Here is a 25289-nt window from a genome sequence, read left to right as displayed (position 1 = left end):
CTAGTATATAAAATAAAAACTCATGCAGAACCGATAACTTGCTGTAATCATACAAAACATGCCTTAGATTTTCCATGTAATGATTATTGTTGATTATGTAACACATATATTTTGAAAAGGATATATTATCATACACACACATATATACAATTTTGATTTTTGAGTTTCTTCGTTTGAATGTTTCTAATTTAATTTATCACAATTTTGAGACTCAAAACCATGTTACGTCAAGATTTTGACTTGCAACCAATCCAATGCCATGGATTTACTGATAATTAATTTAGTTAACACCTTCTGCCTTCATATCTTTCTGGGGAATAATTTATTCAAGGTCTCCGTTTTACAGGTTCCATCATATATATCTCATACTGTTTAGTTTTAACTTTTCTTTATACAATAATCCCTTTCGATGTCTTCTTATATAATATGTTTAAATATGACTATTGACTATCTTTCCCACTAACCCCAGACTATTTTTATTGTCAATCCTATGAATTATGGGACCAATCAGTTAAATTGTTTACTTCTGTTACAAGTTTTGTAAAAAAAAAAAAAAGTGGCCTGTTTAATTGCTCAATGATTATAAATGGGTTCCAACTGAGTTAGTTCTTCATAAATTTGTATGCAAGATAATGACTAATTAATAAGGTTTTGATGCCCATTGCCTGTAAACTAATGTGTCGAACTCGAGCCACTCATATGTTTCTGCTTCTTGGGTTAATCCAATTCTTTGTTATTGCAGTAGAGGCTAATAGCCAGGACTGTAAGTTTTGTTCAACTGCTATATGCTCTTTTGGGCCTTTTGGCATAGAATGAGCCTAATCTATTGCCCTATAGTATTCAGTATTTAGGTCCAGACCAGGTCCTGACAATTCGGGTGCTCATGAGAGAAGGCTCGATTAAATTACAACTACATGAAGTTCAACATTACAGGTTTTGGACTCAAGAAAGGGGGAAAGTGAAGTGGGAAAATTCCCATTTCTGTTTGGATATTGGAAGAGACATTTGGTTTGTTTAGATCGCATGAGACAACTTGACCGGAGCTTAATTTGGCTTTATCTTAACTGGCTGGCGCCCACAGTTGTGGCAACATCAACCAGACCTTAGTCAGCTTCTTCCATGGCTTCATTTGTTTGAGTCAAGTTGTATTAACCACGTACTGCATGTTGTTGTCCTTGTTGATTTTATTATATAATATATTTTGGAAAAAGATATGCATATATTTGTTTGTTTTGGATTCTTCATTTGATTGTTTCTTCACGACTATTTTGAGAATCAAAATGATGTTACTGGGTAAAGAGTTGACTTCCAACCACTCCAGTGTCATGGATTTGCTGATAATGTAGTTAAATCCATCTTTCTGGGCAAGACTTATTCAATATATCTCATACTGTTTATTCTTTTATTTTCTTTGTACTCTAATCAATTTCTTTAACTTGTTTGACAGTGTTTTTAGAAGGCTTAAAAGCGCTTTCAAATAGTAAAAATCACTTTTTCTTATGTTTGGCAAAAAAATAAGAAGCGCTTATGAATTCTAAAAGTACTTGGAAGTGCTTCCGGATGAAGCACTTGATTTCGGGTGAAGCACCTGATAGATGGTTCCTTAAGAAGCACTTCTAAGTATATTAACAGGAAGGACTTGAATTTTTTTCAAAAAATCTATGAATTTCTAACAAAAACGCTTCTAATGAAAGTGCTATTGAGCAAAATCACTTTCTACAAAAGCACTCCCAAACAAGCCCGAGTCTTTTATGACTAGTTTTTTTTTTTTTAATTTCACTAGTGTGTTCTTTACCAGTAAAACCTTAGACAATTTTTTTTTTAATTCAATAAATTATCCAACCAATTGGTTAAAACCGTTAAATGACCATGGACTTTGGAAATCTGACCATGGTTAAATTTTTATTTTAACAAGATCAGTTGCTTTTTTTACAAGTTACAAGTTTTAGGAAATCTGACCATGGACTTTGAAAAAGTATGTCGCTCAGTGGTTTTAAATGATTCCCATCTGAATGAGTCCTTCATAAATTGCTGTGCACAACAATGGCAAGTAAAATGAGGAATAAGGTTCTGATGCCCATTGCCTGTGAAGTAATGGCCATTCATGTGTTTCTGCTGCTTGTTGTGTCAATCCAATTCTTTGTTATTGCAGAAGGGGCAAATAGTCAGGACAGTAAGTTTTGTTCAACTGCTATGCCCTTTTTCATAGTGTAGCTAATCAGTTTTTTCTACTTTAGCTATCTTAATTAGCATCTTTGTGTATTGTATAATGGTTATACATAATGCAGTTCAAGTCATTTAACCATGGAGGGTGGTCCAGTATTGTATAATGGTTTCGAGTTTATAATTAAGATAGTTTTGAGTAATTTTCTATGAGAAATCAGCTAGATTAGAGACGTGTATGTAATCTCACAACTACTAAGGAGTCAGTAATCGAAATTAGTGTGAGGCCTTTTAGTAAAACCCCATATCCGATTGTTAGATCAAGTGGCTAAATTAGAGGGAATATCGGCATGAGTTGTGTGTGGTGGGACTCATTAACCGACTGCACCAAAAAAACTTGGCAGGAGATGAACCAGACATCAACTCCTGGAAAGTGCTTCTTTTATGCAATTCGGGTTGCTGAAGCAGTGGTTAGGTGTAACCATACAGTCTTGACTTCTTTAGTTTTGATGATAGTCAATGAATTTTGGTAGGATGGTATCTCAACTTCATAAATCAATAAATGGAGATTGAAGCATTAAACTAGTTTCTAAATTTCTGATGCAGATGTTGCCATGCTGCTTCTCAAGGATGAATGGAACATAAGACCTCCCATTTGGGTGGGTTCAGATCCTTGTGATGGCTGGGAAGGTATCAGGTGCACCAATTCACGTGTTACCTCCATGTAAGATCTTGGCCTGTTTCCATTTTTTAAACTCTCCTGGAAGTTGCTTGCTTTAATTTTTTGATAATAATCTGTCTGCTTTAATTTCAGATCATTGGCAGACATGAGTTTGACAGGTCAGCTACCCAGCAATATCGAGCAGTTATCTGAGCTAGAGACTCTGTAAGTCTTCTATTTCATCTTTGGATCATACACTAGCTATTGTACTTCAGTGCTCAATGTATCATAGGCACTGACTGTTTTGGAGGAATTTGTCAACATTGCCCTATTTATTTTAACTTCATTAATCAATCCCTCCATTGTTTACTGATGCATTTAGTGGTAATAGATTTCTCAATTAGTCTTATATAACTCATTTCTGATCATTTTTCATATAGGAATCTGTCTTTCAACAAGGGCCTGAAAGGACTAGTTCCAGCATCAATTGGAAACTTGACGAAGCTAATAACCTTGTAAAGAAAAAGAATTCTTGGTTTCTCCACTAGTTGTTGATTTGGTATCTGATTATTTATCCTCCTAATTACCTTGTTGCTTTCTTCTTTGCATGCCAGAAACCTGGTTGGTTGCAGTTTCATTGGTTCTATTCCAAACACGATAGGATCTCTAAAGCAGCTGTCGTACCTGTAAGGTTTCCAATCTTTCTATCCCCCCTCCCCACCCTTTTTTCTTTCTTTTCTAGATGCCATGGTTGTCTAGGTGGATGCAATAACTTCGGAACTCTTCGTTTACGTCCTACTGCAGATCTCTGAAGAGCAATAGTTTCAGTGGGAAGATTCCGCCTTCCATTGGTAAGCTGTACAATCTTTCCTTTCTGGACATATCTGACAACAAACTTGGGGGCTCCATTCCAGTCTCTAACAGGACTCAATCTGGTCTTGATGAGTTAACTAAGGCGAAGCACTTGTATGTCAACTCTAGTTAGTAATTTTCAGCTGATTAGTTTTTTTTTTTTTTTTTTTTTTTACCTTGGCTTTGTTTTCTCCAATTTATGCCCATCTGATTTTTTTCATTTACTTCAAACGCAGTCATTTTCAAAATAATCAGCTCTCAGGCAGAATTCCACGACAACTTTTCAGCTCTAAGATGACTCTCCTACATTTGTAAGTTTTGTTAAACCGTCTATTTTCTAGTAGGTATAGCTTGAGGATTTGGAGATAATCTATACAATTTGGCTTACCTACATGGAAGAGTAGAATAGGATATGTATGAGTTCATGTGTATAAGAAATGCATATCTAATAGTCTTTCCTTGGTGCACATTTCTTTTTGAAGAGGTATTGCCTCTGCTGCATCTTTTGGTGATGAAATGTCTTCGATATCAAAACTGAGAAGTTGAAGTTTCTTTGATTTGGAAATCCCAATTGTTAAGGGAAACACATAACTTTTATCTGATTGAGTACTTCTGTCTGTGCAGGATTTTCGACAGAAATAATCTAACTGGCAGCATCCCTTCCACTCTCGGACTTGTGCAGACTCTGCTGGCAGTGTGAGTATCTATTTCACATCCCGTAGTAGATTTATACCAGGATTTTTGCTGGGATGTGGCCTTTGTAAACTTATTTGCACTTAATATCTTATTCTCGTACAGACGCCTTGATAGGAATTCATTAACTGGATCCGTGCCTTCAAGCCTCAAAAATCTTTCACGTATGGTTGAACTGTAAGCATACGTTGAATACCAAATAAAGAATTTGCACCTGTTCCAGGAACGCTTTGAACATCTTGCTTGGAATTCACCTTACTAAAAGAGGCTATTGGTAATATATTTTCAGGCACTTGTCCAACAATATGCTGACTGGCCCGTTGCCCAACCTTACTGGGATAATTAACCTCAGCTATGTGTAAGTATCAATGATAATACTATTTTATTAATTCAATCAGTTGTTTAGCATTGTACTTCACAATAAAAGAATGTAAGTTATCCACCACTTTTTTCCCTTCAAGAAAATATTATTTCTTACATTCATGCTTCTATGAAAGTTAATAACAAAATTCAATGTTATTTATATCACCTCGTATGCCTTTGACTGAGTTTAATCTGCAGGGATATGAGCAATAATACTTTTAATGCGTCAGATGTTCCTAATTGGTTCTCAACCTTGCAGAATTTGACAACATTGTATGTTTCATTCCTCCTCCATATAACTCTTTGTGTGTGTGTTTTTGAGTTACAGTTTGTGTAAGTGCATTTGAAATTAATATCATCAATCCTGTATGGCAGAATGATGGAAAACACACGACTTAAGGGAGAAGTTCCTCAAGCCCTATTCAGCTTGGACAAGTTGGAGACGGTGTGAGTATCATTCTGATCTCTAGTAGCACCACACACTCAATGCAATGGATGTTGCAAGAATCTATATAGCTTTAGTCTTAAACAACCATCTCTAGCACTCTAGTTATATATCGTGGTATAGTTAGAAGGATGGTTATAAAGTGATTTATTCTTACCTGCGACAGGGTGCTGAGGGACAACCATCTCAGTGGCTTATTGGATATTGGAACCACTTATAGCAAGCACTTGAAAGTAATTGATCTGGAGAAGAACTCCATTACTGAACTTACACCAAGTGCTGGAGGATCCGACTTTACAGTGATGTAAGCAATAGTTTTCATACACTTTTTTACGTTTGTTTTCTTAGGGTGTTGAATAACTGGGTATTTGATTACTTATCGGAAAATTAATTTCCAAAAGATCTACTTAGTTATATGTTTGTCAAAATAATCATCCATTATCTTTTGCAGACTTGTTGATAATCCAATTTGTGAGCCAACAAACATGGCAGCAAATTACTGCAATGTTTCTGCATCAAATTCCTCAAATCCGATACTACCAAGTAACTGTGTGCCTGTTAACTGTAGTTCAGGCCAGGTTTATTCTCCCAACTGTAGTTGTGCATATCCCTACACAGGAACTCTAGTCTTCATATTCGTTGCTTTCTCAAACTTGGGAAACTTTAGTTATTACACACTGCTTCAGGACTCTCTCAAGGAATCTTTTCTGTCCTTTAAACTTCCTGTGGATTCAGTTTCTCTGAGAAATCCTACCTGGAGCTCAGCTTATCAGCTTGAACTGATCATGGAAATTTTCCCATCTGGTGAAGATAGCTTCAACCAAACAGTAGCATCAGCAATTGCATCTCTTATTAGCAACCAGACCCTTGATGGACGTCCAAGTATTTTTGGACCCTACTCTGTTGTTTTTCCTGATGGCAACTCTAAAGGTAACTCTGAAAATCACATTGAACTTAGAGATATTGGTTACAATTCTGCTTTAAAAAGTGGCAATGTTAACTCAATCTCAATAATGGCACATCTCTCTTTCCATCTCTTTCCATCTCTCATCATTTTGAGGTGCCTACAGGATCAAACAAGGCCTTGATAATTGGTGCAGCAATTGGTGGTTCTGTGCTTCTGTTATTATTAGCCCTTGTAGGGGTTTATGCTCTCCACCAAAAGAGGAGAGCAAAGGACCCATTGAGGAGATCAATCCTTATGGTAAGACCATCCATAACTGAAAAAATGGTAAAGAAGGACAGGCACATTATATTTCATCTTGTAGAACAGAATGCTTTAATTTGTTGTTTTCATGTCATACAAATGCAGCAGTATGGGATTTCAAATAGTAGTGCTAGGTTTCCTCAGTTGAAAGGAGCAAGATTGTTCTCTTTTGAAGAGCTTAAGAAATACACCAATGGTTTTTCTGAAGCAAATGATATTGGATCCGGGGGTTATGGGCAGGTTAACTTTGATTCTCTTTCATTATCATAGAGATTATTTCCTGAATGTGTGAGTCCATCATTTTACTTTGCCTAACCACACATCACTGCTATATTAGGCTGACTCCTCAATACAAACGATCTTATTGCGAAAAAATTCAAATAATTGAAAGTACTACTGTCTCTAGATAGTTACAAAATGTATAATTTGGTAACATTTTACAGGTATACTGCTAACTTGTTCTAATGTATAACTTTTTTGTAACATTTTACAGGTGTATCGGGGAATTCTTCCGACAGGCCAAATGGTTGCCATTAAAAGAGCTAAAAGGGAATCTATGCAGGGGTTACCTGAGTTCAAAGCTGAGGTTGAGCTTCTATCAAGAGTACATCATAAGAATCTTGTCAGCCTTGTTGGTTTTTGTCTGGAGCAAGGTGAACAAATATTGGTGTATGAGCACGTTCCAAATGGTGATTTAATGGATGCTCTTTCAGGTATTCCATGCAGTTCTTCGCCTTCAAATATGAATGTCAAGGACCTTGGCACTTCATCATTTGCTTACTGTTTTGATGAACACATATAATATGTGTCTGTGCTTACTTGCTTCTGTTGACTCAACTTCTAGATTCATTTTTCTCTTATGTGTGATAAATTAGAAAATTGTCTATGCAGGGAAGTCAGGAATCAGGTTGGACTGGATGAGGAGACTTAAAGTAGTTTTTGGTGCAGCAAGAGGTCTGGCCTATCTTCATGAGCATGCAAACCCTTCCATTATACACCGGGACATTAAATCAAACAACATACTACTTGATAAAGATTTAAATGCAAAAGTTGCTGACTTTGGTCTCTCCAAGTCTTTGGCTGATAGCACAAGCGATCATGTGACTACTCAAGTTAAAGGGACAATGGTCAGTATAGAAAACTCTGACCCTTCCTCTCTCAAAAGTCAAAAGTAGTGCAATTTTTCATAATACTGAGTATGGATTTTCTTTATTGCTGTAGGGTTACTTGGATCCTGAATATTACATGACTCAGCAGTTGACTGAGAAGAGTGATGTTTATAGCTTTGGCGTGGTAATGTTGGAGGTGATAACTGCTAGAAGGCCAATACAGCGAGGGAAGTATATAGTGAGAGAGGTACATATGGCAATGGATAAGACTAAAGATTTGTACAACCTTCATGAAATTCTTGACCCAGTTATTGGTTTGGAAACAGAGCTGAAAGGTTTAGAAATGTTTGTTGATTTGGCAATGTTGTGTTTAGAAGATTCACAGGCTAAGAGGCCTATAATGGGGGAAGTGGTGAAAGAGATCGAGAAAATAATACAGCTTGCTGCTCCAAACACCAGTGATAGATCACCATCTACTTCGGCAAGATTCGAGTAGAGGATGGTAGGTAGTAGGTACCATCCTTATAGTGGTCATGTCTTTGGTTATAGTAGGGGTTTTGACCTACAAAGATAGGAGTTTAGTGAGAGTATGATATACATTTAGAACGTTGAACTTGGTAGAGTTTGGATGGCTCTTTGAATATCAATTACTTTGGTTTGAAGGTGGAATTTGTTTTGAACCTTCTGATCTTGTATCAGTATCATATGATCAAGAAATAGAATGTTGCTGAAATTGATTTCCTTTGTAGTCTTGGAAACATTGCTTGATAGTGAATACAGAAGAAAAAAATCTTGTATAAGTTAATTTTGTCAAATTATCATTGGAGTAATGTTAAATCATTTTTTTTTGCCAACAAAAGGAAGCTTCATTATCATTCTGCATTAAAAAAAATATATGGAACAGTGTTGGAATCTTTAGAGAATTACTGTAGTTACTAGACCTGCAATATTCGTATTGAAATATGATTGGAAATTATGTTAAGTGCATGTAATGAACAATAGTTCTATGTCCAGGGGTCATTAGGTTTACAACAGTTTTGGACACCATTATTATCTGTTGCACATACACTTAAATGGGAAAAGCAGTCTACAGACAACCTCTTCATCAACTCCAAATCTTATTAAGAAATTGTTCAGCGTGCACTTTGCAATTCATTTTCATGCCTGCCTTTGTCACTAAGAGGTAGGTTATAAAACTCTGCCAAGTAAGCCAAAGCCTGTGAGTTACTATCACAAACCTTCCACAAAGACGCAACCTCTCCCTTTGAGAGGGTACCCCAATCCTCACAATCATCAAGAAAGTGTAGTAGCTTTGAATAGAACGAGTCATAGTTCATCAACAGGAATGGAACTGGAAGCTCTGACCCGATCCGTTGTAGTTGAATTAGAGCTAATATCTCAAAAACTTCATCTAGAGTACCAATCCCACCAGGGAGAGCAACAACAGCAGTCCTATCAGAACTACTGCTTCTAACTGCAGCATCTACCAACCCATGCTTCCTAGCAGAGAAAAACCTGCAAGTTTAAAGCAGTTATGTAATTTGGAAGCACTTTAAAAGCCGCATTGATCAGATTTCTAGCAGATAAATATATCTTACCTGCATGTGAGATACACTTCTGAAGGTAGGTAGGGATGAAAATTTGATGCTGTCCATTCGCCAGCTTCTTTACCAATCTTAAAACCACCAACTGGTTTTCCAGCTTGCAAAGCACCTTTAGTAGCAGCATCCATTAGCCCCGGACCAGCCCCCGTCCATGAAGTACATTCCAAAAGGTTTGCAATCTGCTCAGTAGGATGTGTGGAAATGAAAATCTCAGTAATTAGGCTATTTGTAATTCCAGAATGTATTTCATGTTTTGAAGTAATGTGTCTAGACATCCTTCAATCTTGTTGCATTTAAATGCATGCTAATATGCTATACATAAATATCTTTTTACATGAATGTGCTAGGGAAAGCAAGGCAGAAGAAAGTGACTCACCTCTCTACCCAACTCAAGTGCTTGCAAATAATGTGAATGGTCAGGTCCCATCCTTGAAGAACCCAAATATACGACTCCTCTCCCAAGTCTGTGTATCAGTTCATAACATCGTTCTATCTCTTTCCTGACCTTTCAACAAAAAAACCAAATATTAGCAAATAAGACCTTCAAATTTGTATTCCCAGACAGCCAATCAAGCTTATTACCAGTAATTATTCTGTTCAAAACAAAGCAATCATAGTAGTAGGCAATACTCCTGCTAAAACAAATTATATCAAATATCAAATTAATCCCACACATTTAGTAGTGATTTTTCTTACATTTTAAAGAGATTTTGCTTGAACCATCACCCATAACAGAAAGTGGGTTAATTTCTTTTGTTCTCTTATTCACACCCGCAGAAAAACAAATATTAACAAAGATGAATGTAAAAATAAAAAATCTTCAGCCACCTAGAAATAACCTGTACAAAATGATCAAAACTACAGACCTCATTTGGGCTTGTTCTCTCATCAAAATCGACTAATCCGGACTTTCTTGACATAAGTCTTCCAGGGCAAGGTCTCGACCTTGAGAGCTTGAAACTAATGGTGTCTCTCTCTCTTTTACCGAAAGATTGAATCTTTAAAGTCCTTTGATGAGAATTTCTGACTAAAATATGAGAACCCAGTGAACCCAACACTGAAAACCCCATTCTCAAATCTTCCAAATGTGTTGAAGATTGATTTACCGGGTGATATTTGGCTCAATTCGAAGTGGGTATCAGTTGTTAACTCGAATTATCAGCATTTGCACGCAAAAAAAATTGTTACAAAAAAGAAAAACGAAAACATAAATTTATGCTCTCGGAATTTGCTAGCTCTGATGCAGTAATTTGGAACCTTTGGAGGGATAAGGGGAATAAGGTTCAACTTCCAACAGTCCTACAAGCAAAAGGGAAAAGGAAAAGGGTGGGGTCAAATTTTGTAAGAACACAACAGAAATAGTTGGTTTCCTAGCTTTTTATTTCCCAAGTGGTTTAAAAAAATTAATTATATTACTGTTTTATCGTTAATTTCTTTTCTTATAAATCTGATTGTTTCATGTCATGAGTAGGCTTCGTCACACATGATAAGCAAGAATAGAAAATTAGTGACAAATTAGGATTCGAGGTATATATATATATATATATATAGTTATGTTGAGGTATGATCTTGTTGGGGCCCACACGAGTCGTTTTGTGTCGATTTGAACCGTTCATTTTTTACATCTTCATTGATAGATCATTCTTACAAAAAATTAGTCAAATCGGAAATCATTTGCCTATCTAACTTTGATAAAACAAATGGACGGTTTCATCAAAAATATTTGGTTCGTCCATTTATTTGATCAAAGTTAGATAGGCAAATGATTTCCGATTTAACTAATTTTTTGTAAGGATGATCTATCAATGAAGATGTAAAAAATGAACGGTTCAGATCGACACAAAATGACTCGTGTGAGCCCCAATATGGTATACCTCAACATAAATAAGTTGAGGTATACCTCAATAGAATAAGCCTATATATATATATATAGGGCAATTCAAGTGTGAAATTTCACATTTTAAATGTTGGATGAGGTGGATGGGCATACTCCATCTAGTTTTCAACAATCCGAACTGTTTATTTTTTAAGTCTCTATTCATAGATCATCTTTGCAAAAAATTAGCCAAATCGAAAATTATTTGTCTCCATCCTCCACCCCGAGCCTCCATCCCCATCCCAACCCCACCTCACTGCCCCATCTCTTTCTCTTTCTCTCTCTATTTTTTGTCTTTTTCTTAGAAGCCATTGAAGCCACTGTGAGCTTTTATGAAGGAAATCTAAAGCCAAGTAGAGAGAGAGAGAAAAAAAAAGAAAAAAAGATAGGGTGGCCGGCACCGGGAGGGAATGAGTTTGGATAGCGGAGAAGGTGGAGGAGCATATAGTGGAGACGCAGATGAGGGTTTGGATGGGGTTATGGTTTTGGGGAATTTGCAGAAGAGAGAGAGAGAGAGAGAGAAGAGAGAGAGAGAGAGAGAGAGAGAGAGAGAGAGAGAGGAAGGGTCGTCGGAGGTATCAGGATTAGGGTTGGCCGGTGGGGAGGGTATGAGGTAGGAGGGGAGGGTGGTGGCTACACTGGTTGCGGACTTGCGGGTGGGGGAGGGATTTTGGGTCTTTTTTTTTTAATGTGTTTTTTAGTTTTTTGTTTAATTGAATTTTTTTGTGATTTTTTTTTGTTTAGTTTACAAATAATTTTTTATTACTTTTTTTGTCCACATGAGATCTTACATAACTAAAAAAGTGTCCCACATATACCACGTTAGCTCTTTTAATGGCAAAATAGATGAAGTTGGACGAAAAAAGTCTAATGAGAGTCATTTATAAAGTTCAGGAGGCAAAGTGATAAAATTTAATTTTAAGAAAGCAAAGTGAGAAAAAAAAATTAATTTTAAGAGAAAAATTCGCAAATAAGCCTTAAAAATATAAAGCATGGGTGTCCACAGACAATTTTTTTTATATTTGGGCTGCAGGCTAAAATTACTTATAAAAATAAGGCTGAAATTTTACCATATAATGATAGGAAAACATTTGGGCTTCCAAAGATAGCCTAGAGCCCACAAACTAAGTTAGGGTTTAAGCCCACAAACAATTTACTTATAGAGATTTTGTCGCTGTGGAGAACGGTCTCAAACCCTAGCAGCTTTGCCGCAACTCCTGCAACAGAGAAACCCAGAGCTCTCTGTCTGCCAAAATGGGTACCTCTCACATCACTCTTATTTTCATATTCTCGTATCAATTTTCGGTTTTTCAAGTTCATTTCAGTAATGGGTACCAATGATTTGGCTCAAATTGTATCAGTCTCTTTTAAAGTTTTGATTTGGACTCTTTTCATATTTGTGATGCTAATCTTGAAATTTTGTATGGTTGGGTAGGTATTTCCCGAGATTCCATGCACAAGAGACGTGCCACTGGAGGCAAGAAGAAGGCCTGGAGGAAGAAGAGAAAGTAATATTTGATTTTTGTTTAGTTTATAGATTATTTTGTTTGTGCAAGTTATTATACTGTGTTTTCATTGCTTTTATTTTCATATGTTTTAGGGGCAGCTAAACAAAGGTTTAGTGTTATTGACCAAAAAAAAAAAACCAATGGCTTAGTGTTCTGTATGACCAATGGATGATACGTGTCTTATTTTTCAATAATGTGCTGCTTTTGTTTATCTAGTAATGGGTTTTTCCTTTTTCAGAGGAAGTAATTGAAAATTTTTTGAACTTTGTAATTTTTGTTAGGTATGATGGATTGCTTTCGTTATTTGAATGAAACTAACCCCTTGTAATCTCACCTTTTTTTGTACCTTTTGGTTGTTTGTTTTGATTTGTCTCTGGTTATTGGGTCATTTGTGAAGTTAGCTGCATAAATTGTAATAACTTTAAATGCTTAACAATATGCATTGATTCACCATTTTGTGCCTTTGATCATATGGCTTGCCTTAGTTTATGGGGTATATGACACCAAAGCCTCAGCTTTTGAGATTATAAGTAGTGTTTATCTTTGTTCTGAACTTCTGGTTGCTAAGTTTTGCATAATTTTAAGCAAGTAACAGAAGTTTAGGGGAGTGTTCATTGGTTTATGTGTATATCATACTTAATATTAAGTAATTATAGTAATTCTAAATTTTGAACAAAATGATATTATGTTTCTAGCCTTGAATCATTTCAGAATTGATTTAGTTTCATCTTGTTGTTTGAAGGTATGAGCTTGGAAGGCAACCTGCAAACACAAAGCTCTCAAGCAACAAGACAGTGAGGAGAATTAGGGTTAGAGGTGGTAATGTGAAGTGGCGTGCTCTGAGGCTTGACACAGGAAATTTCTCTTGGGGTAGTGAGACTGTGACCCGCAAAACCCGTCTTCTTGATGTTGTGTACAATGCATCCAACAACGAGCTGGTTCGTACTCAAACTTTGGTGAAGAGTGCCATTGTTCAGGTTGATGCAGCACCATTCAAGCAGTGGTATCTCCAGCACTATGGAGTTGAAATTGGGCGCAAGAAGAAAGCTGCAGCTTCTGCCAAGAAAGAAGGAGAGGTAGGGTTCTGTTATTTATTTTGGCTTGGTAGATTGTTTAGTTGCCATTTTTACTTGGTAACACCTTCTGATAGATGAATTTGGATGTGGTCAACACATAAGATTTTAGAGTTGTTGGTTACATGTTTTCATCTCTTTGTTTTTTATAGGAGGGTGAGGCTGCTGCTCCTGCTGCTACGGAGGAGGCGAAGAAGAGCAACCATGTAGTAAGAAAGCTGGAGAAGCGTCAACAGACTCGCACCCTTGACCAGCATATTGAAGAACAATTTGGTGGCGGTCGTTTGTTGGCTTGTATCTCATCAAGACCTGGACAGTGTGGCCGTGCTGATGGGTATGTGACCTTCTCTACCCTTGTTCCTTTCTAGTTTTCAGATCTATCATAGGCACACTATAGTGTAGTTGAACACTTAAAAGAGTTGAAAGATGGATGGTAACAGATTTTTTAGTTTAATTGGAAGTATGGTATATTCATATCTGATGGTCATGTGATATTTTTACAGATATATCTTGGAGGGCAAAGAGCTAGAGTTTTACATGAAGAAGCTCCAAAGGAAGAAGGGGAAGGGAGCTGGAGCTGCTGCCTAAATTTTTGTTACCTGAACTTAGTCATTTTAGACTCAGAATATGTTATTTTCCTTTACTGCTTTTTAAGGGATTGCACTTTGTTTCAGTTTAAGTTAACCTTGTTTACTCCAAACAATCTTGTTATGGTTGAATGTGTGATCATCAGTTATATTTCTTTTGGATCATGGTTTTTTTCTTAGCAGTGTCAACATTTATTGGTTTGATGCCTTAGTTCTATAGATTAGTGTATCTATTCAAGTGTGTGTTGAGCTCCAACAACTTAATTGCAAAGATTAAAAACATAATTGGCCACATTATCTGATGTGGTATATACACATAACTTCTATATAATGTGGTCAGTTAGTTTGGTATGAATAACATTATTCTCACGGCAGTTATTAGTATGACTACTTGTATTGGTATTGGAGTGGATTAGAGAAGTAGGTTTTAGATTCAAATCGTATTGTATATTTGTATGAAAAATAGTGTGGCCAATTTAGCAAAATAATCAACATGCCTGAACTCAAAATGATTGATGTAAGAATCTGAAAATGAATCTCCAACTACAATTTTAGTTAAGAAAGTTTTACTATTTCAATGGTTTTCTTTAGCTGCAATCATTCTTTGTATATTATTCAACTTAATAGGGCCTAATGCTTGAAGACGTCATAGCAATCACATCATGGCCAACACAATTGTGTTGAAATTAGTATAACCTGTACCAAAAATGAAAAGAAAAAAAAAACATGTTCTTCCTTCAATGGGTGATTACAACTCACAAGGGGTAGAATTCAATTCATAACTGAACAAAAGCCAATGTTCAAACTGTGGCATGGCATGGCATTGCTGGGTGTTGTATCATTTGCCATACTTTTGTCTCAGTCGTTCTCTCACGAAATCATTTCGAGCTTTGGTTCGAGCTTGCTGAGGGGCAACATTGACGTAAGAGAGATGCACACTGAAAGCAAAAAGAGCAGCAGCAGAAACGAAACACCCAACAGTCATAGCCAACTTCTTGGGTGTGGAGGGAAAACAAGTCACCATTTCCTTTGCAGATTGCTATATGGCAACAACAAGGAAGAGATATAACATAATCACGTAATGTTTATCTCAAACAAAATACATAACACAAAAGCGGAATCAGATGAAATTGTGTGCAGGATCAAATGTGAGTTCTTAGTACCAACATCTCTATATGTCATTTCAGCATACACATAAAAGGCATTAGCTAATACCCCATGCTTTGGTTTGAACAGTGAATATAGCTCAGGCTAAGTTGAAAGCGCTTACAAAGTTTGAGACGATCAATTAGCTAAATATCAGTTTGAAACGGTATCGGAGATGGGTGTGCTTTTAGGGATGATCAATTAGCTAAATATCAGTTTGAAACGGTACTACTGGCAGACAGAGAGAGCTAGAGAGAGAGAGTGACTGGAGTGATTAAGGCTGGAGAATGAATCGATCTTGAGGTGCGGCGGAGAGACTGAGAGTGTGAGTGAGAAAGAGAGAGGGAGAGTGTGAGTGAGTCTGAAGGGCTGATGTGCGGGTGCAAGTGCGGCTTTGTGGTGTGTAGTGAAAGTGAATTAGGTTAGGCTGGTTACCCACTTAGTCGGTTAGTTTTTTTTATTTAACTAAAATTACTTAAATGGCCTTACACTTAGCGGGTCTAACGAGTGACACTCATATCAACCCGGCCCGATAACTTTGAACCCGTAAATTTTCATGTCGTTTCGTGTCGTGTTAATGGGTCATAAGTGTTTTTGCCAGGTCTAGTCGTCAGCATATGTGATATTATTTTACTTCCAAGACTTTAATTATTTATTTTATGGTTTATTTCATATTTAGTACCTAAACTTTGACCTTTGTCTTAATGTGGTACCTAAACTTTTATTTGTCCCAATTGAATACCTAAACTTTTATTTTGTGTCTAATAGGTACCAAAATGAATTTTTGTTAAAATTGTCAATAAAAATTAGGGGCAATATAGTCAAAGTATATTTTAATTATTTTCTTTATATGTTTAAAATTATTAAAAAAAAACACACAACAAACAAAAAAAATTAAAAATTAAAAATTAAAATTAAAAAATAAATTTTTTGAAATGACTATATTGCCCCTAACTTTTGTTGATAATTTTAACAGAAATTCATTTTGGTACCTATTAGACACAAAATAAAAGTTTAGGTACTCAATTGGAACAAATAAAAATTTAGATACCACATTAAGACAATGGTCAAAGTTCAGGTACTAAATATGAAAAAAACCCTTTATTTTATTTCATCACTAAAACTAATCCCAAGGCTTTGAAGACATTGTTTTTTTACACATTAGGGATTTGTTACATTTTAACATTACCATTTCACCATAATATGTAAAATAAATTAATTTTAAGATTTCCATAGTTCTTGTGAATGATTATAGGTATGCATCATGACAAGTTTAACACCATACAATTTGGGTGTTTCTCTCAATTCTCCCATTATATAGTAAAATCCATTAAATTCTAAAATTCGAACATGTAGGACATGAAAATACATTGTTAACCCTTGAATTCTAATGGATTCACTTTTTCATTCTAGGATATAGATTAAGGGCCCGTTTGGATTCTTGAATTTGGATTTCAAGAATCCATGTATTTAAAATCTTTATATTTGAAATTCTGTTGTTTGGATAAAAATCGTAAATGTGAGGACTTCATTTGCTTTTAGAGTTTAAGAATTTAAACATATAATTAAAAACAAAATTATGAAATCTGATTTTTATTTCAAATATTTAGCAATATAGGGTAAATATTTAAAAATAGACAATTAAACACAAATAGTTGAGGATTTTACTTGTATGTATGAGGTTAGGGGTTCAAACTCCAGCAACCATACTTTGTTTTTAATTTTTAGAAAATAAAACATGGAGGATGGAGGAGATCAGGAGGTGGTGGTGGTTGGCGGCGAGAGGGGCCGGCGGCTGAGGTGGCGACATGGAGAGGGTGGTGATGAGATTTCAAATACCTAGCTGTAGGAATGATTTCAAATCCATGGATTTAGGCTTTTAAAATCCACTATGGATTTGCCCCAAATCCAAATCCTTTTTTTAAATAGAAGCCAAACAAGATGATTTCCCCAAATCCAAATCCCTTCAATGGATTTGTGTAGGATTTGACAAAGTGGATTTTGTTGTCCCATACCAAATTAAGAATAACAAAGATCTCATTCCCATTTCCTCCTAATATGTTGAGTGTGTTTGAAAGCATAAGTTAGTACCAAGCTTCATCCATTCTTATCAATACAAACCTCTCAACCAAGTCATACTCTAGAGTTTTTCAAGTCGTGTCATAGGGCATCTCAAGTCATTCATTAGGGCATCTTAAGTCGTTCTTTGAGAATTTCAGTTCGTAACTCGAGACATTTTAATTGTTTATACACTTGATGCATATTAAATTTTACGTACCTAGTGACATCTGAAGTCATGTCTTGACGCTTCCAAAGCAATATCCTAGATTTTTCAAGTCGTGCCTTAGGACATCTTAAGTCGTTCCTCAGGGCATCCAAAGTCATTCCTTGAGAATTTCAATTCGTAGCTTAAGGCATTTTAAATGTTTATACCGTTGATGCATTTCAATTTGTACTAAGTGACATCCTAAGTCACGTTTTGTCACTTCCAAAGTCATACCCTAGAGTTTCTCAAGTCGTGCATTAGGGCATCTCAAGTTGTTCCTTAGGGCATTCCAATTTGTTCCTTGAGAATTTCAATTCGTAAATCGAGACATTTTAATTGTTTATACCCTTGATGCATTTCAAATTGTACTAAATGACATCCCAAATCATGTTTTGATGCTTCCTAAGTCATACACTAAAGTTTTTCAAGTCGTGTCTTAAGGTATCTCAAGTCGTTCCTTAGAGCATCCGAAGACATTCCTTAAGAATTTCAGTTCCAAGCTCGAGACATTTTAAATGTTTATACCCTTGATGCATTTCAAATTGTACCTAATGACATCTCAAGTCATGTTTTGACGGTTCTAAAGTCATCCCTAGAGATTCTCAAGTCGTTCCTTAGAGCATCTGAAGTCGTTCGTTGAGAATTTAAGTTCGTTGTTTAAGGCATATTAATTGTTTATACCCTTGATGCATTTCAAATTGTACCTAGTGACATTCAAAGTCCTGTTTTGACGCTTCCCAATTCATATCCTAAAGTTTCTCAAGTCGTGCCTTAAGACATCTCAAGTCGTTCCTTAGGGCATTCCAAGTCGTTCCTTGAGAATTTTAGTTTGTAGCTCGAGGCATTTTAATGGTTTATACCCGTAATGTATTTCAAATTGTACATAGTGACATCCCAAGTCATGTCTTCACACTTTCAAAGTCATACCATAGAGATTCCTATGTCGTGCCTTAAGGAATATCAAGTCGTTCCTTGAAAATTTCAGTTCATACCTCGAGACATTTTTATCGTTTATACTCTTGATGCATTTCAAATTGTATCTAGTGACATCCCAATTCATGGTATGACGCTTCCAAAGTCATACTATAGAGTTTCTCAAGTTGTTCCTTAGGGAATCTGAAGTCGTTCCTTTAGGCATTTAAAGTTGTTTCTTGAGAATTTAAGTTCGTAGCTTGAGGCATTTTAAATTTTTATACTCTTGATGCATTTTATATTGTACCCAATGACATCTCATGTCATGTTTTGACATTTCCAAAGTCATACCTTAGAGTTTCTCAAGTCGTTCCTTAGGGCATCCCAAGTCGTTTCTTGAGAAACTTAGTTCGTTGCTCGAGACAGTTTAAATGTTTATACCCTTGATGCATTCTAAATTGTACCTAGTGACATCCCAAATCATATTTTGACGCTTCCAAAGTCATACACTTGAGTTTCTCAAGTCGTGCCTTAAGGCATCTTAAGTCGTTCCTTATGTCATCTCAAGTCGTTGTTTGAGAATTTTAGTTCGTAACTCGAGACATTTTAATTGTTTACTCTTGATACATTTCAATTTGTACCACGTGGCATCCTAAGTCATGTCATGACGTTTCCAAAGTTATATCCTAGAGTTTCTCAAGTCGTACATTAGGGCATCTGAAGCCGTTCTTTAGGACATCTAAAGTCGTTTCTTGAGAATTTCAGTTCGTTGCTCCAGACATTTTAAATGTTTATACCCTTGATACATCTCAAATTGTACCTAGTAACATCCCAAGTCATGTCTTGACGTTTCTAAGTCTTACCCTAGAGTTTCTCAAGTCGTGCTTTAGGGCATATTAAGTCGTTCTTTGAGAATTTATTTTCGTAGCTTTAGACATTTTAATTATTTATACCTTTGATGCATTCGAAATTGTACCAAGTAACATCACAAATTTTGTTTTGACACTTCTAAAGTCATACCCCAGGAATTGCCAAGTCGTAACCATCTTTGGTGAAGGCCACCACCGCTGGCCAGACAACCTGACATATATGTCCTAGAGTTGGCAGGAGATGGCTGGCGATGACCATCGTAGATGAGGGAGAATGAGAATTGGGTGGTGGGATTTCAAATGCCTAGTTGCACATCTTTAAATTAAATCCAGACAAGTGTATTCCAAATCCACCCCATGAAATACCTCCATCCAAAAAAGTCTCAAATATTTTGTATGTGATACGGTACCGGTATAATTATTATAATTAGAGATTTGAAAGGTGACTCATCTCCTTTTAAAGTCAATGCATGTGAAATAATCATGCTCCTGTCAATCACTCACCGCGCATAATACTCAATTCATTCAATTCATTATGTATTAGGTATGGGCACCTCCATATATCAAATGCAAGGCCGGTCGGGAGGCGCAGTAGGCGGTCGCCTCAAGCTCTCAAATGCCGAGGGCCCCAAATTTTGTAGACCCCTTACACTATATACATGTTAGATCCAAGTAAATATAATATAGTAGTTGTTTTGTTATGTTACAATTTTGATTTTGAGTTATTATAATGAATTTAGTGTGTAATTATAGAGACAAAAATAACGTTAATGTTCATGAAGGTCGAGGACCCCCATTTTATGGTTCGCCCAATGCATTATCCTACTGAACCCATATGAGATTAAATTACTGAAGACATGCAATATTCACCTCAATTTGAAAACAAACAAGAAACCCTTTTATTAGTATATACCAAAAATTTCTGATTCACACTGGATACAATACATGCATTGATCTATTGTACAAAAAGATGATGCTGTAAGTTAAAAAAAATCAGTATACAAGAAAAACAAAGCCTAAACCTGTCGTCAGGCTATTTTTACCTGAAGAAATGAACAGCTGACAAATACAATGAATTTTTGTGCCAAGGTAACATATACGCCGCAGACACCGTCTACTCTACAAATTATTTCTTTCCCTCTGATGACTGCCTGATTGCTGATAGATGCCCACAAATCTGCCACAATGCCCGCAGCCTTTACAGAGCTTGCCAACACCTTCAAGTTTCCCATACCGTTGCTTAAGAAGAGCCTGATCTTAAGTTTCAGGAAGGTGAATCGCAGTCTAAGAAGTTTGGCTATCCTCTCTATCTTCACAAAATTTTCTATCAGGTTGAATTTTGTAAAGTAGCATTAGCATTCTTGAGGAAACAGATATGGTGGTACATGAACTGAAGGCAGAAAGGATTTTCTATCACTTCCACTTCCCAGCATTGAGATGGACTGGTTTCAGCCAAAACCAAATAATTTTCAGCACCCAAGGCTTCTCAATATACTGTCAAGCTTGTCAATAACAACTGATGGGTAGGCAAATGACCCATCAAGATAAATGGGATGATATTCCAACCCTTTCCACTGGGCAATTAATGCAAAATGTGGCCGTCTATATTGACTACTAATTATCTCCAGAATCACAGTTTTTGGCATTGCAGATACTATGTGGGTGAGACCAGCACCATGAGCGCCAATAATAACGGAAGCATCTTGAATGGCCCAGACTTGCTCTTTCATAGACATGTGTGCAAACAATCCATTCACAAGGTTTATTTTGCATTCCTTGTGATTGGCTACCCAGCTCTTTAAGGCATCAAACACTTCTTGTTCATTGCTTAGCCTCGATTCAACTTTACCATGGTGACGTGGATGGGCTAGATAATCTTCACGTCGAACAAAAAGGACATTATGACCTGAGGCTGGCTTCTCAATACGATGTCTATGCACTGGAAATCCAAAAGAGGCTCTAATCATTTCTCCAAACTCAGACAATCGTGCAGTTTTTTGGTCATCAGGGTGTTGCCACAGATCAGGAGCCAATGCTCCTTGACATTTTATCTCTTCAGAGAGTCCCTTAAATAGTGCAGTCTCATATCCCAAAGGTGAGAGAATAGCGTGACGAAAACAAACTGGCCAACTAAAGTTTTTAGCATATCTGACACTCGAAAACAATTGTTTCCATGTTTCTTCCAAAGATGCCTGCAAACGACCACCAAAGAGAGATCGGAAATAGGAAACTATTGACCACCATCCAAGCAGAACAAACTCATGATCATTTTAACCATAAAGGATGAAACGAGATAAAACTATAGCTGTTATCCCCTAATTAATAGTAATCATTGAAATCTTAATAGGAAGGCGAAGAAAAAGAACAAATAACAGCGGAAAAACCAACAAAAGATGCTCCTCTATCCTCAAGGGGACATGCTAATTGCTTCCATCTTGGGAAAAACCACACCATGAAGAAATGTTTAGTAAGAACATTGTTGATACATTTTTTAATCACTGTAAAGGAAAAACCCTGTTACCTTGACCTGATTTCCATCAAAGCTCGGCAGTCAGCTAACCTACAAAGTCCCTCCTCTTATGGCCAATAATTTTTTATTGGTCCCATCTAATTTCATATATTAAGTGATCTCATTGCTCATCATATTTTGGATCATCATATTTTGATTTTCTCTCAATCAGTCATGATCTTTATAAGGTTTGTTTTTGGTTTAAAAGCAAGTGTGACTGATTATTACACTAAAATTTAGAGAAGCAACAAATGAAACCAGGGGTACAAAGCATCATGTTAAACAGTAAAAAAGGAAGAAAAATTCATTTTAATTCTCATAACAGTTGTACAAAAGGACATCAGCTGCATTTCAAATATGTCCTACTACAAACAGATACCCAAGAAAACAGATGGACTTTTTTGAATTGTAAAGAGCAAAATGTATGCCCTCCACTGATGAAAATCACTGTAAATAGCTAGTCCACACCCCTAGCATATTTATAACCTATATTTCTTCAAACTCGCATGAAACGAAAGCAGTATGCTTAATAATGCAAATATATGAAGGAAAGCTAAAGTTAGATCATATATTTATGTACATAATACGCATGCACATACTATGCAGCCAGCAAAAGGAGAAGTTTGATTGCGAAAAGGTTACAAAAAGAACAAAATATGCAAACAAGAAAAATCACACACATACCGTACAGTGGCCATCTACAAAGACCAAATGAGGCCGATTAGGTAAGCCAGTGACTCTCGAAGCTACATAAGCGCTATACCAATCAGTGACTGTGTGAAAAAGATTTGCATACTCAAAGCGTGTCACCAGAAGTGTTGGCTCCTCAATCCACTGCAAGTGGACTTTCATACCAGAATTAGAAAAGAAGAAAGCAATATTATAATCATAACAGAACTAACATTAACTACAACTATAAAGAAGAAGAACTGAGTTATAATCATTGTCTCAAAATTTCAATTCAATTCTTATCTTCTATATAAAATGATTTCAACCCTAGACTTTAACAGAATTAGCTAATTTTGAAAAGACATGCATTAAATTACTTCCTAAACAGGTCAGTAATGCCTAACTTTCCTTCCCGCACCACAGGCATTCAATCCAGAGCTTTTTAACATCAGATCATTAATACTGCTCAATCCACTACCAGAATTAGAAAAGAAGAAAGCAATATTATAGTTTTAACAGAATTGAGTTACAATCATTCTTTCAAAATTTCAATTTCTTCTTTTCTTAATAAATTAGTTCAACAACAGTTTTAACAGGTACTTAATCTACTTCCACTTTTTATAAGGAATCTCACCAGTATTTGGTAATAACTGAATTTGCATTCTTTATTGCATAAAACTACTTCCTAATCAGGTCATTAATGGTTAAATTTCCTTCCAGCACCATAGGCATTCAATTCCACAACTTTTAAACACCAGATCACCAAAACCCATCAAACGAATTCTTAAATAAAGGTCAAAACTTTTGAAACCCCACAAACCAAGTTCAAACTAACCCACATCAAAAATCAAATAAATCCTATAATAATTAACTGCCCAATCCAAAAATAGAAACTAACAAAAACCCAGCTAACCTCATTGCACTTGAACTCTCCGGGGGGAACGATCCGAACCGACCCGATCAAATCTCTCATGGTGTGCTTGGAGACCTCACCTCGAGGAACATAAACATCAAGAAACTCTTGGGTCACAAGCCTTTTACCCTCTCCACCACCAATCCCATCTCCCCCATCAACCTCAAACGCACCGTTTTGGAACTCAGGCAGCTCCTCCTCCTCCCCCCTCCCAATGACCTCCTCCAACTTCTCACCACCCCTTGACATTTTTATCTTCTCCGGGTCCATCCTGACCCGCGCTCCTTCACACACTGAGCTTTGCAAGGTCTCACTGAACCAGCACCTGAACCAACCGATCATGTGGTTCAAGCTCAAATCTTTTTTGCTGGGTTTTAAGAGATCGACCCGGGTAGTGAACCCATTTCCAAAATAGGCCTCGCAGGACCGAAAGGGCACCTGGGGTGTCTGAGACCAAGGTAGATAGGAGGGTAAAATGGGCCAAGGCTTGGAAAACCGATATGGGTGGTGGTGATTTTGATCTGTTAAAGGGAGGCGGTTGAGATTCAGAGAATGGTGGTTTTGGGTTTGGATTTGGGTGGGAGTTATAGTTCTGGAGTTGGAAGTGAAGTAGAGGCAGAGGGAGAGAGAGTTTAAGGCAAAGAGAAACAGAACAATCTTCAGGAGCAACAAGTTCCTTTTGTTCATGGCTCTGTTCTCTCTGTTTCTCTCTATTTCCAAAAACTCAGTCTTTGGGTCTGAGCTTTTGGGTCATTTGCATTCTGAAGGCGAAGAAGTGCAGCAGTTGACTACTTTATGTTGTGGAGCTGTGAGGGGCCAATGCAGGCTTGACAAGTGGCGTACGCGCGAGTTTTATATTCTTTTACTACAGTTTGGGAGATGAAATCAGGTATAGTTTTGTTTAGCTGTTTGTTATTTACTACCTGAAAACTTATCAGTTGTTAACAACGGCTACAAAGTGGATCAGTACAAAACTTTTTTGTTTTGAGAAAGAACAATTTATTGACACAAACAACAAGCTTTAATACGAATTTATTTATTTATTTATTTAGAATGGAAATTGATTTAACAGTAAATGATCCAAAAAAAATCCACTGCAGACCCCCAATAAAAAAATTTATATTTTAAAATTACAAAAACGTTTTATAGCTAACTAGTTAGTAAAAATACTATTTTGGACCTATTACACGACATAATTTCATAATTCGAACTGTTTATTTTTTAGGTCTCAACTCAAAGATCATCTTTTCAAAAAATCATTCAAATCAAAAATTATTTAGCTATTCGATTATTATCACAATAATTTTAATGTTTTTATCAAAAAATTGTGTACTTCTACTTATTTGAGCACAATTAACTTATTAATAGTTGATTAAACAATTTCTAATTTAATTGATATTTTAAAATAATGATCTTTGAATGGAAATTTAAAAAATGAACAGTTCAAATTATGAGAACACATTGTGTAGTAAGTCAAAAAGGGTGATTAGCGCCTTATTATCTTACTATCTAGTTAACTTTAAGTGCTATCATTAAATTTATATCAATTTGATCCAAATTTTAAATGAGTGTTCAAACGTTGTTTTTTGAGCGTCTGTTCAGACTCTAATTCTATTGTCAAGCAATCGAATGCTTGCGTTCAACGCAAATATTTACAAGTGAATCGACTTCAATTGTTTTTAGCGAATATTCTCATTAATCATCAGCCCTTAATATAACTACTAAAGAAAGAATAAACAAATTTAGAGGCTTTTAATACAAAATTAAAACAAGTTTAAATTAGCAAAGTGTTTATAAGAGAAGTTGGAAAAAGAAAAAACAAATTTGTAGCAAGTTTTAATTAGCCAAGGGAAATATACCCATC

General features: G+C 36.1%; 5 protein-coding genes across 6 annotated transcripts; 2 read left to right on the top strand and 3 right to left on the bottom strand.

The window, feature by feature from the left end:
• The first annotated feature begins 654 nt into the window (after window positions 1-654).
• On the top strand, window positions 655-7989 carry LOC147298417 (leucine-rich repeat receptor protein kinase HPCA1-like). Its single transcript, XM_086242624.1, has 19 exons — window positions 655-763; window positions 2770-2887; window positions 2978-3049; window positions 3265-3339; window positions 3439-3510; window positions 3629-3790; window positions 3913-3987; window positions 4301-4372; window positions 4475-4546; window positions 4659-4727; window positions 4931-5005; window positions 5108-5179; window positions 5344-5481; window positions 5629-6107; window positions 6248-6381; window positions 6490-6624; window positions 6878-7097; window positions 7276-7511; window positions 7606-7989. Exons 1-19 carry the CDS (start codon window positions 655-657, stop codon window positions 7987-7989), a joined length of 2769 nt encoding a protein of 922 aa, XP_086098750.1.
• Window positions 7990-8448: 459 nt separating this feature from the next.
• Window positions 8449-10440, bottom strand: LOC147298416 (Putative lysine decarboxylase family protein). Its single transcript, XM_086228973.1, has 4 exons — window positions 9964-10440; window positions 9474-9602; window positions 9092-9276; window positions 8449-9008 (listed from the first exon to the last, which is right to left on the bottom strand). The coding sequence occupies exons 1-4, from the start codon at window positions 10165-10167 to the stop codon at window positions 8627-8629; spliced, it is 900 nt and encodes a 299-aa protein (XP_086085099.1). The 5' UTR covers window positions 10168-10440; the 3' UTR covers window positions 8449-8626.
• Window positions 10441-12138: 1698 nt separating this feature from the next.
• Window positions 12139-14306, top strand: LOC147298415 (Ribosomal protein S8e family protein). Its single transcript, XM_086240769.1, has 5 exons — window positions 12139-12231; window positions 12409-12481; window positions 13224-13557; window positions 13707-13888; window positions 14058-14306. Exons 1-5 carry the CDS (start codon window positions 12228-12230, stop codon window positions 14140-14142), a joined length of 678 nt encoding a protein of 225 aa, XP_086096895.1. The 5' UTR covers window positions 12139-12227; the 3' UTR covers window positions 14143-14306.
• A 582-nt stretch (window positions 14307-14888) lies between these two features.
• LOC147298414 (uncharacterized) lies at window positions 14889-15648 on the bottom strand. Its single transcript, XM_086230094.1, has 2 exons — window positions 15412-15648; window positions 14889-15180 (listed from the first exon to the last, which is right to left on the bottom strand). The coding sequence occupies exon 2, from the start codon at window positions 15163-15165 to the stop codon at window positions 14980-14982; it is 186 nt and encodes a 61-aa protein (XP_086086220.1). The 5' UTR covers window positions 15166-15180; window positions 15412-15648; the 3' UTR covers window positions 14889-14979.
• A 4561-nt stretch (window positions 15649-20209) lies between these two features.
• Window positions 20210-24177, bottom strand: XYLT (beta-1,2-xylosyltransferase). 2 transcript variants are annotated; one of them, XM_086229909.1, is made up of 3 exons: window positions 23426-24177; window positions 22528-22677; window positions 20210-21526 (listed from the first exon to the last, which is right to left on the bottom strand). In XM_086229909.1, exons 1-3 carry the CDS (start codon window positions 24110-24112, stop codon window positions 20804-20806), a joined length of 1560 nt encoding a protein of 519 aa, XP_086086035.1. In that variant the 5' UTR covers window positions 24113-24177; the 3' UTR covers window positions 20210-20803. The 2 variants fall into 2 exon arrangements, with proteins under 2 accessions (XP_086086035.1, XP_086086036.1); XM_086229910.1 differs by lacking the exon at window positions 22528-22677.
• Between the last annotated feature and the right edge of the window lie 1112 nt (window positions 24178-25289).

The sequence above is a fragment of the Dryas octopetala genome, chromosome 1 (assembly GCF_963921425.1).
Source record: "Dryas octopetala chromosome 1, drDryOcto1.1, whole genome shotgun sequence".
NCBI classification, from domain to species: domain Eukaryota; kingdom Viridiplantae; phylum Streptophyta; class Magnoliopsida; order Rosales; family Rosaceae; genus Dryas; species Dryas octopetala.
Note: the sequence above shows the minus strand (reverse complement) of the source record. Positions and strands in the feature narration are given on the sequence as shown.

Bases quoted from the DNA above. Each gene is read 5' to 3' on its own strand.
- LOC147298416 (XM_086228973.1), bottom strand. From the start codon at position 10,167: ATGGGGTTTTCAGTGTTGGGTTCACTGGGTTCTCATATTTTAGTCAGA. The intron at 9,603-9,963 runs GTCTGTAGTTTT...TTTTGTTGAAAG, and splicing joins AGAGAACAAGCCCAAATGAG to GTCAGGAAAGAGATAGAACG. The intron at 9,277-9,473 runs GTGAGTCACTTT...CCTACTGAGCAG, and splicing joins CACTTGAGTTGGGTAGAGAG to ATTGCAAACCTTTTGGAATG.
- XYLT (XM_086229909.1), bottom strand. From the start codon at position 24,112: ATGAACAAAAGGAACTTGTTGCTCCTGAAGATTGTTCTGTTTCTCTTT. The intron at 22,678-23,425 runs GTTAGCTGGGTT...GTCCACTTGCAG, and splicing joins GAGAGTTCAAGTGCAATGAG to TGGATTGAGGAGCCAACACT. The intron at 21,527-22,527 runs GTATGTGTGTGA...GGTCGTTTGCAG, and splicing joins TTGTAGATGGCCACTGTACG to GCATCTTTGGAAGAAACATG.
- LOC147298415 (XM_086240769.1), top strand. The intron at 13,558-13,706 runs GTAGGGTTCTGT...TGTTTTTTATAG, and splicing joins CTGCCAAGAAAGAAGGAGAG to GAGGGTGAGGCTGCTGCTCC. The intron at 13,889-14,057 runs GTATGTGACCTT...ATATTTTTACAG, and splicing joins CAGTGTGGCCGTGCTGATGG to ATATATCTTGGAGGGCAAAG.
- LOC147298417 (XM_086242624.1), top strand. From the start codon at position 655: ATGCCCATTGCCTGTAAACTAATGTGTCGAACTCGAGCCACTCATATG. The intron at 3,791-3,912 runs GTATGTCAACTC...CTTCAAACGCAG, and splicing joins TTAACTAAGGCGAAGCACTT to TCATTTTCAAAATAATCAGC. The intron at 4,728-4,930 runs GTAAGTATCAAT...TTTAATCTGCAG, and splicing joins ATAATTAACCTCAGCTATGT to GGATATGAGCAATAATACTT.
- LOC147298414 (XM_086230094.1), bottom strand. From the start codon at position 15,165: ATGGTGACTTGTTTTCCCTCCACACCCAAGAAGTTGGCTATGACTGTT.